This window comes from Perognathus longimembris, chromosome 11 (assembly GCF_023159225.1).
Source record: "Perognathus longimembris pacificus isolate PPM17 chromosome 11, ASM2315922v1, whole genome shotgun sequence".
Lineage (NCBI taxonomy): Eukaryota > Metazoa > Chordata > Mammalia > Rodentia > Heteromyidae > Perognathus > Perognathus longimembris.
Genome location: NC_063171.1, coordinates 68,552,078 through 68,565,308, shown reverse-complemented (window position 1 = coordinate 68,565,308; position 13,231 = coordinate 68,552,078). Strand labels below are relative to the sequence as shown.

The window sequence follows — 13,231 nt, the reverse complement described above, 5'->3', positions numbered from 1 at the left end:
TTCCTCATCTTGCTCCCTCCTTCCCTCTCCTCTGGCCCCTCACTCCACTCCCCTGGCTTTCTTAATTGTAAAATAAAAATTTTAAATGTCCATAGGAAAATTGAACCTGAGTCTGCAGGGGCCCTGGGGCTGCTCCTCCAGGAACAGAGAAAACCATCTTCTGGTACTTCCTACCTGGGGCACACGCAGGGGCGGTCCTGGCTTGCAGCCTTGGGATTCGTAGCTCCTCCAGACCCCAGGCAGGGTGGAAATGGTGAGATCTCAGAAGCCCCAGCATTCCCAGCTGGTTTTGGCAGGCACTGTACTCGTGCTTCTCCCTGCAGTCCTGAGGATTTGACCCGGGACTGAGCAGCTGGGGTGAGCCTGTGCTGACTGAGGGCATTCCCTTCTGGAAAACTGAAGCCTGCCCCAGGGACAGCTGTGTCTGTCTCAGTACACCACTGCCCTCCGCTGGACACTCCGTCCAGTCCACAGGCTCACGTCTCCCTCTCTCCCCAGCTGGGGCTGAACCTTGAGCAAACCGGTTTTTGGGTTGGCTTCTACCACTGGGTTTATTTCACCCTGACTCCTGGCACTGAACCCATGAACCCTGGAATGGTACCAGAAGAACGTCTTCTGACTCCTGGCACACAGTGGAGTGATCAATATTTAATGCAAGAAAATAAATATAGCAATCCACATTGCTGGCATGGAAGCCACATTTGGGGAATTACAACCATTATTAACAGATGAACCCGTTTAAGGACCTGCCCCTGTTCTTGGTCTAGAACAGCTATAGCACTGGCTGTAGAGAAGCAGGGATCAAAGAGGGACACAATTCAAAGAGCAGGAACTAAAAATAATCCTCTTGCAGTGGATGGAACTGTCTCCTGTGCACTAGGCAAGGGCTCCACCACCGAGATGCATCACAGCCCTTTTTAACATTAAAAATGGCTCACCCCTCCCCCCTCCCCCCCATCCGTGCAGCCCTTTAGCAAAATACATGAGCCTGGGGTTGCAGAAAGGAAAGCCAGCACTGAAAACATTCTCTCCTGGGCTGTGACCTGTGGCTTTCTTGGGTTGTAGGTGTCTGTGAGCTCGCCTTAATTGTCTCTGCTCCCAAGCCACAGACATGTTTAAAATGCTTTGCCCAGCTTAATTACTGGCCTATAAAAGGTCTACAATTCAGTTATTGAATTCCTGGTCATGAAATATAGTTTATGAATGGATAATAATTTGTCAGTGGTAATAATACAGTGACTCTTAAAAAAAGGAAGGTTCGGGCTGGGGATATGGCCTAGTGGCAAGAGAGCTTGCCTCATATACATGAGGCCCTGGGTTTGATTCCCCAGCACCACATATACAGAAAATGGCCTGAGGTGGTGCTGTGGCTCAAGTGGCAGAGTGCTAGCCTTGAGCAAAAGGAAGCCAGGGACAGTGCTCAGGCCCTGAGTCCAAGGCCCAGGACTGGCCGGAAAAAAAAAAAAAAAAGGAAGGTTCCCACTGACTGCTCAGACATTTTGGTGCTGGGAATTTGTTTTTATCAACCAAAATTCAACTCTAGGGTTAGCCCAGGGCCTGGCCCACAGGGAAGTTCAGGGAAGGGGTCTAGACTCAGCTCCACCCTGGAATCCCAGGCACGTGGAGGAGTTCAAACCTCAAGGCAGTCCAAGGGAGAACTCAAGAGGGGGTACAAAAATCCTAGCAGCACAGGATCCCAACGCTAAAGGACCAAGAGAGGCAGAGATCAGGACAGAGAGGGGGCAGGACAAGGAATGGGAAGAGCACTCCCTTCTTCAAGGACAAAAATCCAAAGGCATGGGAAGTTAAGCATGAGAGTATGGTCAGTTACCTCCTGTAAGGCAGAATGATCTACACTAAAAAGACTGAAGAAGCTGGGCCCAGGGGCGCATGTCTATAATCCCAATACCCAGGAGGATCCAGAGTTGGAGGCTAAGCTGTGATACACAGACCCTGTCTCAAAAATCAAACGATCTCTGGTAGAGCATTAGCTATGACCCAAAACACCCAAGAGCCAGGGCCCAGTGGCAGAGCGCTTGCCCAGCATGTGCCAAGGCCCCAGGTTCAGTCCCCTAGCATTGAAAAAAAAAAAGAGGGAGGGCTGTGACCCCAGGAAGCCAGCCCAGGATGAAGGTAGGCTGGAGGCAGTGGAAGATGCCTTTGTAGGGATGGGTTGAATAGAAGGCGGACACCGGCCATAGCAGGTATCACTGAGGGCTCATTTAGCTTCCATGCTGACATATATGTTCATATATAGTTTTATTTTGTGGTCATGGAGCTTGAATTCAGGGCCTGGGTACTGTTCTTGAGCTTTTTCACTCAAGACTAACACTCTATCACTTTGAGCCAGAGCACTACTCCAGTTTTCTGGTGGTTAATTAGATTAGGGTCTCATGTACTTTCTTGCAGAGGCTGGCTTTGAACCTGGATCCTCAGATCTCAGCCTCCTCAGTAGTTAGGATTACAGGCATGAGCCACTGGTGCCTCACTCAACCTACACTTTTGGCATTCAGGATACCTGACACTTCCTCCTGTGGCCTGTATCTATTGGTGAAGTCCAATGTCAATCTGTTCAGTATCAGTTCGCTGGTTGGTTTCTTCATCACCTGTAAAGAAGAGTTGCCAAGGTCTATGAGCCTTGTCCAACATCTTCACAGTTGTGTGTGTAGGAATTCACAGCTATGTTGGATTCTGGAGAGATAAAACTGCAGACAGACCACCCTCAGTTGTAGTCAAACACCCCAAGTGAGGCCAACAGATTTCAAACAACCTGAACAATCAGAGGAGTTACTGAGATACTGTTGTTTGCTGGAGCCTTTCAGATTTTTGAAATTGTGACAGAAACCACCGCGGTAGTAGAGTTTTTTTAAGCCTGAAATGAGATACATGTATGAACATTAGACAGAAAGGATAACCCACAGAGGGCAGAGGGCAGACTTCTCCTGACTGAATTGTATATATAAGAGAAAGAGACAGTATGGGTGCCTGGATATTAGGCTTTTTTTCTTAACTTTTTTTTTTTTTGCCAGTTCTAGGGCTTGAACTCAGGGCCTGAGCACTGTCCCCGCTTCTTTTTGCTCATGGCTAGCACTCTACCACTTGAGCCACAGCGCCACTTCTGGCTTTTTCAATGTATGTGGTGATGAGATGAACCCAGGGCTTCATGTATGTGAGGCAAGCACTCTACCACTAAGCCATAGTCCTAGCCCCCAACTCTACTTCTGTGACCCTTTGCCCTCTGCTTCATAGGTGCCCGAAAAATCCCAACATGTTTTTTGGTTACTTCCCTTCTGAGACCCAGGCTTCTGGGTGGTGCTGGAGAGACCCCAATTAGGGCTACTCCCAGAGGACTGCCAATTTTAGTGGGACTTTTAGCTCTGATAGGCTGTGGTTGAGGTTTTGTTGGATTTCTTACCTACTGGCTTTTCCGAATCTTTAGAGTAAAGCTCCATCCCCCCCTTCCTTGCCCACCTGGCCCAGAAGACAGTCTTGCACCTGTAGCCCTATAAAATGAAAATCTTCACTCGGTCTCGGCCCCTCGGAGGCTGAACTCTTGAGTCCAAGAGTTCAAGACCAGACGGGACAACGTAGATCTTGATGGAGGGGCGGGGTTGGAGAGAGGATTGTGCACATTTGTCAAAATGCATCAAATGCACTCTTGAAATGTTTTACGTACACAATGTCTTAGTGCCACAATAAACCTTAAAAAGGCTTACATCTTTCTGTGTCACACACTGCCCAGCTGTTCTCACCCTGACGCGCCGGCGCCCGGGCCGGCTCGCCCCATCCCCGGCCGCACCCTCGGCCAGCGGGTCTGCCTCGCGCCGGGGCAGCTCGGAGGAGACGCCGACCCGTCGGGTGCTCGCGGCCCCAGGCTCCGCCGAGCCGGAGCAGAGGCGGAGGCGGAGGTTCCGTGGCCGAGGCCGCCGGCGGCGCTGCCGCCGTGCGCTCGGCGCGTCCGGGCCGGACCTCGCCACCTCCGGTCACACAGCCTGGGCCCCGCAGCGGACGCAGTCGCGGCCATGGCGGCCTTATCCAGACGAGGAGTTCTCCCGGCGTGCCCCGAGACGCTCCCGCTTCGGTTTCCCGCGGAGCGGGGCTGGCGGGTGGAGCCCGGCGCCAGCTCTGCGGCCGGCGGCTCCCCGGGTCTCCCACGCTCCGGCCGCTCCCAGAACCCCACGCGCGGTCCCGCCCCCCGCAGAGTTCCTCTTTCCCATTGGACGAGTGCGGCCGGGGCCGTCCAATGGGGGGAGGCGCGGGGGGCGGTGCCCCGCCGCCATCTTGGTGCGGGTGGCGTGGCCGGGGTCGCCGGAGGTGGCCGGAAGCGGGTCCGCCGCCGCGCGCCGCCCGCCGCCCGCCGCCATGCCGCAGTTCCAGAACTGGGAGGAGTTCAGCCGCGCGGCGGAGAAGCTCTACCTGGCCGACCCGATGAAGGTAGGGCGGTTCGCGGCCTCGGGCCCGGGCTTCTGTGGGAGGGCTGGGCGCGGCGGGCCGGGCTGCGGGGCCGCGGCCCCAGGGCGGCCGCCGGCCTTCCCTCGGGGGCGCCCGGTCACGTGAGGGGCGAGCGGGCTGCGCCTAGCCGTCGCGGAGCCCCCCTGCCGCGGGCCGTCTAGTTCCGGCCCCGCTCTCCCCCCCCCCCCCTACTGGTGGAAGAACAAGCACAGTCCGTCTCCCGCTTCCGAACCGCGCGGTGGGCTCCCGCCTGCCGTCCCGGCGGCTACTCAGGAGGCGGAGACCGGAGGCTGGAAGCCCGAGGCCCGCTGGCGAAAGCGATCCGGACCCGGTGTCTAGGCGGGTGGTGCGGGGTGGGGCACGCCTGCGGCCCCCGTCCCTAGGAGGAGAGCGTAGAGATCACAGTTGCCAGTCGTCTGAAAAACATTAAAAAGCAAAAGAACTGGAGGCATTGCTCAGTGATAGATCACTTGCCCTGGGAGCACAGGGACCTGAGCTCCATCCCAGTACCACGTTCAAAACAAAACACTGAGTCTTCCTTCTGCTGAATATCGGCGGCTCCCCGTGCCTGTGCGGCCCTCTCCAGACCTGACAGTGTTTCCTTCCATTCCACCGTCCTCACTTGTGGACTCGGCGAAACTACCGAACTAACGGATACAAGAATTTTATCTCTAGAGGAAAAACATGGATTTTCAAAGCCACCTTCTACAAATGATGGCTCTTCCCTAATTGGAGATACTTGTTTTCTCCCTGTATCATCTTATGTATTTGTATGCCCATTTAGGACTTCATTCTGTCCTGTGTTTTGGTTATTTGGGTTTGTTGGACTCAAAATGGTGACAGAACAGGAACCTCGACCTTCTTCCGGGCATCTGGTGGGGACCCAGGCCAATCAGGTTTGCATGTCTTACTGCACCACTTGCCCTGCCCTCTGGAGAGCAGTCAGGATTCTCCTCACCAAAAGTTAACGCTTAGGTAGACTCATGCTTTGTATATTTTTCAAGTTTAGTTTCTTCTTGTTTCTAGAAAAAATTTAAAGACATCAAGTTCACTAGGTCAATAAATAGGCCAAGTATTCTCACATAACCCAGTTGTTTTATGCTTTGCTCAAAAAGTTCCTTTTCCTCCATCTAGACCATCTCGAGGTGTAATTTTTTTTCTTCCAATTCCAGGAGTATAAAGAGTACAATGTGGAAAAACCTGCGGGGTTACAGTTCTATTCACCTTTTTTATTTGGTCCAGAATTATCTGGAGGCCTGTGATGCTACATTGTAACTACTGAAAATTGTGTTACTATTTTTTGCTGCTGCAATTCTTAGCAACTGTTTTTAAAGCGGTTAAGCAAATGTTTCTGTAGTGTTTGGAAAATAGCTGATTGTACTGCAATACACTATGCTTGCATCCATCATTAAAAGAAAGAAAAGCTCCCAGCCTAATGCCACTACTTAGACCTGTAATCACAGCTACTCCAGAGTCTGAGATCTGAGGATTGCTGTTCAGAACTGACCAGGGCAGGAAAGTTTCTGAGATTTTTATCTCCAGTTAACCACCGAAAAACTGCAAGTGGAACTGTGGCTCAAATGGTAGAGCACGAGCCTTGAGCAAAACGAGCTCAGGGACAATGCCCAGGCCCTCAGTTCAACCCCAGGACCAACACCAAAAACAGAAAAGAAAAAGGTTCCTAGAAGTTGAAGTGAATGGTTTGTCTTACTGGGATGTGCTGTTGTCTGAGTGAAATCACCACTACTTTAGGAGTACAGTAGTTAAGTATTATGTGATACTAGCATAGCACTCGATATTCTAGTTTTAGAAAATTAATGAGACATCAGGTGGAATTTTGCCCTTGGGTTATATGTCTCATTGTTTCTTCGTGGTAAAAATGTACTTTTTAAAAAAAAATTTTTTTTTTTGGCCAGTCCTGGGGCTTGGACTCAGGGCCTGAGCACTGTCCCTGGCCTCTTTTTGCTCAAGGCTAGCACTCTGCCACTTGAGCCACAGCGCCCCTTCTGGCCGTTTTCTGTATATGTGGTGCTGGGGAATCGAACCCAGGGCCTCATGTATATGAGGCAGGCACTCTTGCCACTAGGCCATATCCCCAGCCCAAAAATGTACTTTGACTGAATATGCTAAATTACCTTTTCAGAGCCTGAAAGGTGGGGACTGGACTATAGCACGTTTCCTGAGGGATGAGTTTGGACTTTAACCATTAATTTTCTTTTTTTTTTTTTTTTTTTGGCCAGTCCTGGGCCTTGGACTCAGGGCCTGAGCACTGTCCCTGGCTTCTTTCCGCTCAAGGCTAGCACTCTGCCACTTGAGCCACAGCGCCGCTTCTGGCCGTTTTCTGTATATGTGGTGCTGGGGAATCGAACCTAGGGCCTCATGTATCCGAGGCAGGCACTCTTGCCACTAGGCTATATCCCCAGCCCCTTAACCATTAATTTTCATTCTTTTCCTTTCCCTTTTCTGTAGCTTAACATGTTTATGTACATTTTTACTACCTTTTCCTTTTCTGTACCTTAAAAAGTAAATTGTAAAAGTAGCGAACTCTAAAATTGTGGTTTATTTTTTTCCCCTGCCAATTTCAGTAGTGATAAGATTGCCATATGCTTGGCACTGGTTGCTCACGCCTGTAATCCTAGCTACTCAAGCAGCTGAGATCTGAGGATTGTGGTTTGAAGCCAGCACTGGCATCAGAGTCCGAGAGACTCTTATCTCCAATTAACCACCAGAAAACTGGAAGTGACACTGTGGGTCAAAGTGGTAGAACTCTATCCTTGAGCAAAAAGAGCTCAGGGACAGCACCTTAGTTAGTTCCAGCCCCAGGACCACCACCACCAACAACAACAACAACAAAAAAGATTGCCATAGTAGTGCCTTTCCATGTCTTATTCCAAAAAGGTCTTTTTCAGCGCAGCTCAACTTATTTATGAAAAATGTCTGTCTTTTTCTAAATATGTGTTTTTGTTGCAGGTGCGTATAGTTCTCAAGTACAGGCATGCTGATGGGAATTTGTGTATGAAAGTAACAGACGATGCTGTTGTGAGTATACCATTTTCTTTGTTAAATACTCTCAGATTTCTTGATGTGATCATTTACTTGAAATTATTTATATTGAATTTATATGCAGATTACCCACTAGGACACTTACTGTGTACTCACTCAAAAATGAAAACCTCCTCTGAAAAGCCACATTCAGTAGCTGGGCTTGCTAGGCAGACACTGTACCACAGTATACCGCTTGAGCCACACCCTCATTCCTTTGAGTGTCTTGAGACTCTCCAGTCTGGCTTGGACTTCAGTTCTTCTGGAAATGCCATTTTGCAAAGTTTTTGCCTGGGCGGGCCTTGAACCTTGATCTTCCCAATCTATGCTTCCCAAGGAGGTAGGATTATAGGTGTGAGCTGCTGGCATCCAGTTTAAATAGGCTCTCCAGAAATAATGTAGTATGTCAAGTGTGGCTTAGCAGTGGTCTCTGTAGTAAGTGAGGAGCATGTAGGCACTGGAAGTGTGAGGGAGGGAGCAGCAGTCTATTTGAACATAGGGCTTTGTTATTGCATCTCTTTTTGCCATTCCATTCATTCATTACCCTTCTTTATCAGGCTTCTACACTTAGCCACTCCACTGACATAGCTCTTGATGAGATCTCAGGAGCTGTCTTCATTCTTCCATTCAGTGCTCTCTTGTTCAAATTTGGCATAATCTTGTCACTTCTGATATGAAGACCACTCTCATGAAAATCATTATTGTGGTCCTGGGCTCCATTTTATCTTGACTTTGTTTACCTGTGATTCTGTTGTTACTTTGTCAATGATTTCTTCGATGTGTCCCATAAGTACTTTGTTTCCCTAGCATTCTGTCCTTGATGGTATCTTCATACCACTTCTTGTAGAGCAGTCCATTCTTGTGGTTCTACTGCGTGTATTTATATATACTTGCAGATTTGTGTTTAGCTTCTGTTTCTCCTCTGCCATCCCGACAGTCTCTAAAGTTGAGCACCTTTACCTCAGAGTCATCCTGTCCAGAGTGAAGCTTATGAGCTCTTCTCTGTCTGGATCTTTCTTTCCTCCCTTTTATGTCATTCAAACCCACCTGGGCAGAAACTTGGAGACTATGGTTGGTCCCTTTGCCTGGTTCCCTTGCCATTTTTCATTTATTTGAAAAGTATTGATTCGGGATGGGAATATGGCCTAGTGGCAAGAGTGCTTGCCTCGTATACAGTACCATATAAACAGAAAAGGCAGGAAGTGGTGCTGTGGCTCAAGTGGCAGAGTGCTAGCCTTGAGAAAAAGAAGCCAGGGACAGTGCTCAGGCCCCGAGTTCAAGGCCCAGGACTGGCAAAAAAAAAAGAAGAAAAGTATTGATCCTTCAACACACCACATACACACTTTACCAGGCATTGAGAATCACAAATTAAAGCCTCTGCCCCTCATTTCCTGTCGCAGGCTACCATTACTCTTAAGTTCATGATCACATCGCTTCATTTCTATTAGAAACATCTGCTCACTACATCATAACTACATCCTTGCTTTTAGTTAATTCTGTATCGCTGCCTGAGTCTGTCCATCCATCCATCATCCTTCCTTCCTTCCTTCCTTCCCCTTTTTATATTCAAGCACTTGCTCCATCACTTGATGGTTATTCCCTTGTTTAAAAACCCTTTAAACTCCATTCTCATATCCCCTTGGAGCTGTCATTTTTGTATCACGCTCTCTTTACAGTAGTGAATCCCAGCCTGCCTTAATATGGCAAGACTGCTTATCTTTGAAAAGCCAACTCAGTAGAATTGCTTTATCTCTTGAATTTCTCTCTGATGCTTTTTGAGTTGATTCACAGTTAACATCACATCTAGCTTTTTAATGGATCTCAAATTTCACGCCAATAGAGATAGATGAGTTAATATTCTTACCTGAATTTCCAATACTCAATAAGAAATTTTGAGTCAGAGAATACTCAGTAAATATTTTAGAATAATCTCTTCTAAAGTCTTATGGTGTATGACTGTTGAAATCACTTTTTGTCTCTGGTCATATATTGTATTCAGTCCAATATTTGCTGAAGAGTTTGCATGCAGTCAAGACTGTTTAATGATTGCCATGCTATCTAAGACCCAGTTAAATTTGGTGATACAACTGAAAATGTAAGATGGGAAGAATAAATGGAGACCTAGGGTGCTATGCCCAGATGCATGGGAACCTGAATCTGAGCTTAACAATTAGCTGCATTTTGTCCTAGGAATAATTTAGGCTGCTTTATAGAATGTGACAGTGATAGCCTACTTAACATAATTGTGCTGTTATGGAAAGCAAATAACCTAACATTGGTGCTTGCCACTTTATGGATGTAATAAACGCGTTGAATCTTGAGCAGTTCATTGAGAAAATATGTAATTGCAGTTGTCCTAGAGTGACTAGGTATTCTTGCTGGAGAGAAGCCTATATCCTGTCTTAAATATGAGGATGGAGAATTTGCAGGCTTGCATCCAATGATGGCTTTTGTCCCCTAGTAATGATGCAGCATTATTAACAGTCCTTATTAAGCAATATCAGACAAAATTATTTAACATTACTGACTCCTGTGGTAAAATCTATTTATGAAAATGCTTTTTGTTCCCTTTCTTAAAACTACTATGTATAAAATCTATATCTAGATGAGACCTAACACTATCCTCCTAAGTATGAAGTATATGACTCCAACCCAACAGTAAAACTCTTGTTAACCCTGTGTGTTCTTCCCTCATTGTCTATTTTGGGAGAGGGGTGCTGTCCTAGGAATTGTTTTGTTTTTTGCCAGTCCTGGGGCTTGGACTCAGGGCCTGAGCACTGTCCCTGGCTTCTTGCTCAAGGCTAGCACTCTACCACTTGAGCCACAGCGCCACTTCTGGCTTTTTCTATATATGTGGTGCTGCAGAATATGAGGCAAGCACTCTACCACTAGGCCATATTCCCAGCCCCTGTCCTAGGAATTGGACCTAGGAACTTCTTGTTTGCTTAATAAGTAAGCTACATCCCTTGTCCTAGCATTAATTTTTTGTAATCCGATGCGTGCAGTGTGTGTATTATATGCCAATACTAGGGCTTGAGCTGGGATTTGAGCTACTGACACCTGGCTTTATCATTGGTTTTTATAATTCCATTCTGACTTTTTGTTGTTTTTTTTTTTTTTTTTTGGCCAGTCCTGGGGACTGGACTCAGGGCCTGAGCACTGTCCCTGGCTTCTTCTTGCTCAAGGCTAGCACTCTGCCACTTGAGCCACAGCGCCCCTTCTGGCCATTTTCTGTATATGTGGTGCTGGGGAATCGAACCCAGGGCCTCATGTATATGAGGCAGGCACTCTTGCCACTAGGCCATATCCCCAGCCCCTCCATTCTGACTTTTTTTTTTTTTTTTTTTTTTTTGGCCAGTCCTGGGCCTTGGACTCAGGGCCTGAGCACTGTCCCTGGCTTCTTCCCGCTCAAGGCTAGCACTCTGCCACTTGAGCCACAGCGCCGCTTCTGGCCGTTTTCTGTATATGTGGTGCTGGGGAATCGAACCTAGGGCCTCGTGTATCCAAGGCAGGCACTCTTGCCACTAGGCTATATCCCCAGCCCTCCATTCTGACTTTTTAACTAAAGTCATTTTAAAAAATGAAAGATACTAATTTTAAGCCCTGATTTCTTCTCATCAGATCACAGCAAGATTTAATGTTACTTGTCATTTTTCTTTAGAGATTTCTGGAAGAGTTTGTTTAAGTTTATTTAAGTTCATTGAAAACTCTGTCTAGGAGTTTCGCATTTTCTCCAAGGGGAGCCAGAATAGAATCTATTTCTGTCTACTTTAATCATGCTATACTAAAAGTAAATCCTCCATAAAAAGCTTAGGGGGGGAGAAAAAAAAAGGGAGAGGGTGGAAAGGAAAAAGGGTGCACTCAGGAGGTAGAGGCAGGAGGATTGTGAGTTAGAGGCTACATTCTTAAGGAATGTAGCTCCTGGAAGTTGAGGAACGTCAGGATGATTCCCAGAGAGACTGGAGCAAGACAGTGGGCAGAAGGGCTGGGTGTTTAGTGTATACTTGGAATCCCACTTCAACAGGAGAAGGAAGTAGAAGAATCCCAGACAAGGTCACCTCCTCCTGCAAAAGCACACTGACCCTTCTTGAAAAGTAAGCTCACACCACTGGGAGAGCACTTCTCTAGCAAGTCCAAGGCACTGAGTTCAAACCTTAGTACCTGGGAGGCGCGGGTGGGGGGAGGATGAAACGACTCAAATTTTTACCACTTGTATATTTTTGAATATCTAGTTTTACTTAATATGTACTTTTACCATCCTCACAGTGTTTGGTCTATAGAACAGAGCAAGCTCAAGATGTAAAGAAGATTGAGAAATTCCACAGTCAACTCATGCGCCTTATGGTAGCCAAGGAGCCTCGCACCGTGGCTGTGGCAGAAGCAGACTGAGTGGCGGGCAGGAAGACTTGCCGTGTTTACAAAGTAAATGTCTTTTGGATTTGAGTAAGTGTTGGGACAGAAGAACTGAGTAGGCTCTTCAGTTTTTAATTTAGAGAGCTAGGAATAAAAATGCTTTCAGTTAGAAAACCTTGATTTATTTTTGGAAATTGGACAAGATATACTAACTCAGAAAAATTTATATTAGTAATTTGAACATGAAATACTAAGAAAAAGCCCATTCCTCTTTAACCTTAGTTCATGTGTCTTTTAAGAGAAAATTAAAAAGACCCCATTTTGCTGGACCATTGTATTTCTTTTGGAACATAAAATTTGTGCTGGTAATAACCAATAAATGGTTCACTGTGCTTGTCGTGTGTGATGTGTGGTAGCGTGCCTCAGTTGGGAAGAGCACGCATGACTGTCAGTGAGCTTGTTCCACTCTGAAACTGTCATTGAGGGTGTAGGGGCTTCATGCTGTCAGCTCATTCATTGAGCGGTGGCTGACTTTCAACCTGGTTTTCATCGGCCAGAATGAGCAGTTACTCAAATACATGAGCAGAAATCCGACCGCTGTGTCTGCAGCCAACGCCTGAGAGAACCGTCACTGCATTGCTATCTGCGCTGTCCCGGGAAGCTAAGGGTTATTCAGCATGAACCAGGGCAAGCATGACTCTGCTGTGTTGTTTCCCAGAAAGCCAGAAGAATGACAGTATTGCACATTGGCCTTCAGTTGTAATCTGAGCTTACCATCTAAACATAATGTTCATATGTTGGTTCCACAAAGGCTCTAAACTTTTGTCATGTTCAACATTTTATGTCTCATTAGCCTTAAGAATTTTGGCATGTTTCAGAGAGGTCACTAAATAAAATATTATATGAATACTTTTTTTTTTTCTTTTGCCAGTCCTGGGGCTTGAACTCAGGGCCCAGGCACTGTCCCTGGCTTCTTTTGCTCAAGGTTAGCACTCTACCACTTGAGCCACAGCGCCACTTCCGGCTTCTTCTGTTCATACGGTACAGAGGAATCATGCTTCATGCATGCTAGGCAAACCCTCTATCACTAAGCCACATTCCCAGCCTTAAAATTTTTTTTAACTTCTCAAGTATTTCCTTCTTTACTGACACAAACTATATTCGTTTTTACCCTAAGGTGAGCCACGAGAGCTGTGTTTTTGCTATTTTTCTCAGTACTTTTCTGATAAGTGACTTTGGCCTGTATGTTGATGGTATGGTTTTCTTGATTTAGGAAGTAATTTAGAGAAAATAATACATATCTTATTCCTATACATTGGAAATATAATGGAAAATAGTATAGGGCTGTTCTGGCTTCAGGATTTTTCCCTAGAATGGAGGTGAG

General features: G+C 46.9%; 1 protein-coding gene across 1 annotated transcript; it reads left to right on the top strand.

Annotated features, from left to right (window-relative positions):
* Window positions 1-4,266: 4,266 nt before the first annotated feature.
* On the top strand, window positions 4,267-12,239 carry Srp9 (signal recognition particle 9). The gene is made up of 3 exons (XM_048357571.1): window positions 4,267-4,434; window positions 7,423-7,491; window positions 11,761-12,239. The coding sequence occupies exons 1-3, from the start codon at window positions 4,363-4,365 to the stop codon at window positions 11,881-11,883; spliced, it is 264 nt and encodes an 87-aa protein (XP_048213528.1). The 5' UTR covers window positions 4,267-4,362; the 3' UTR covers window positions 11,884-12,239.
* Window positions 12,240-13,231: the final 992 nt, after the last annotated feature.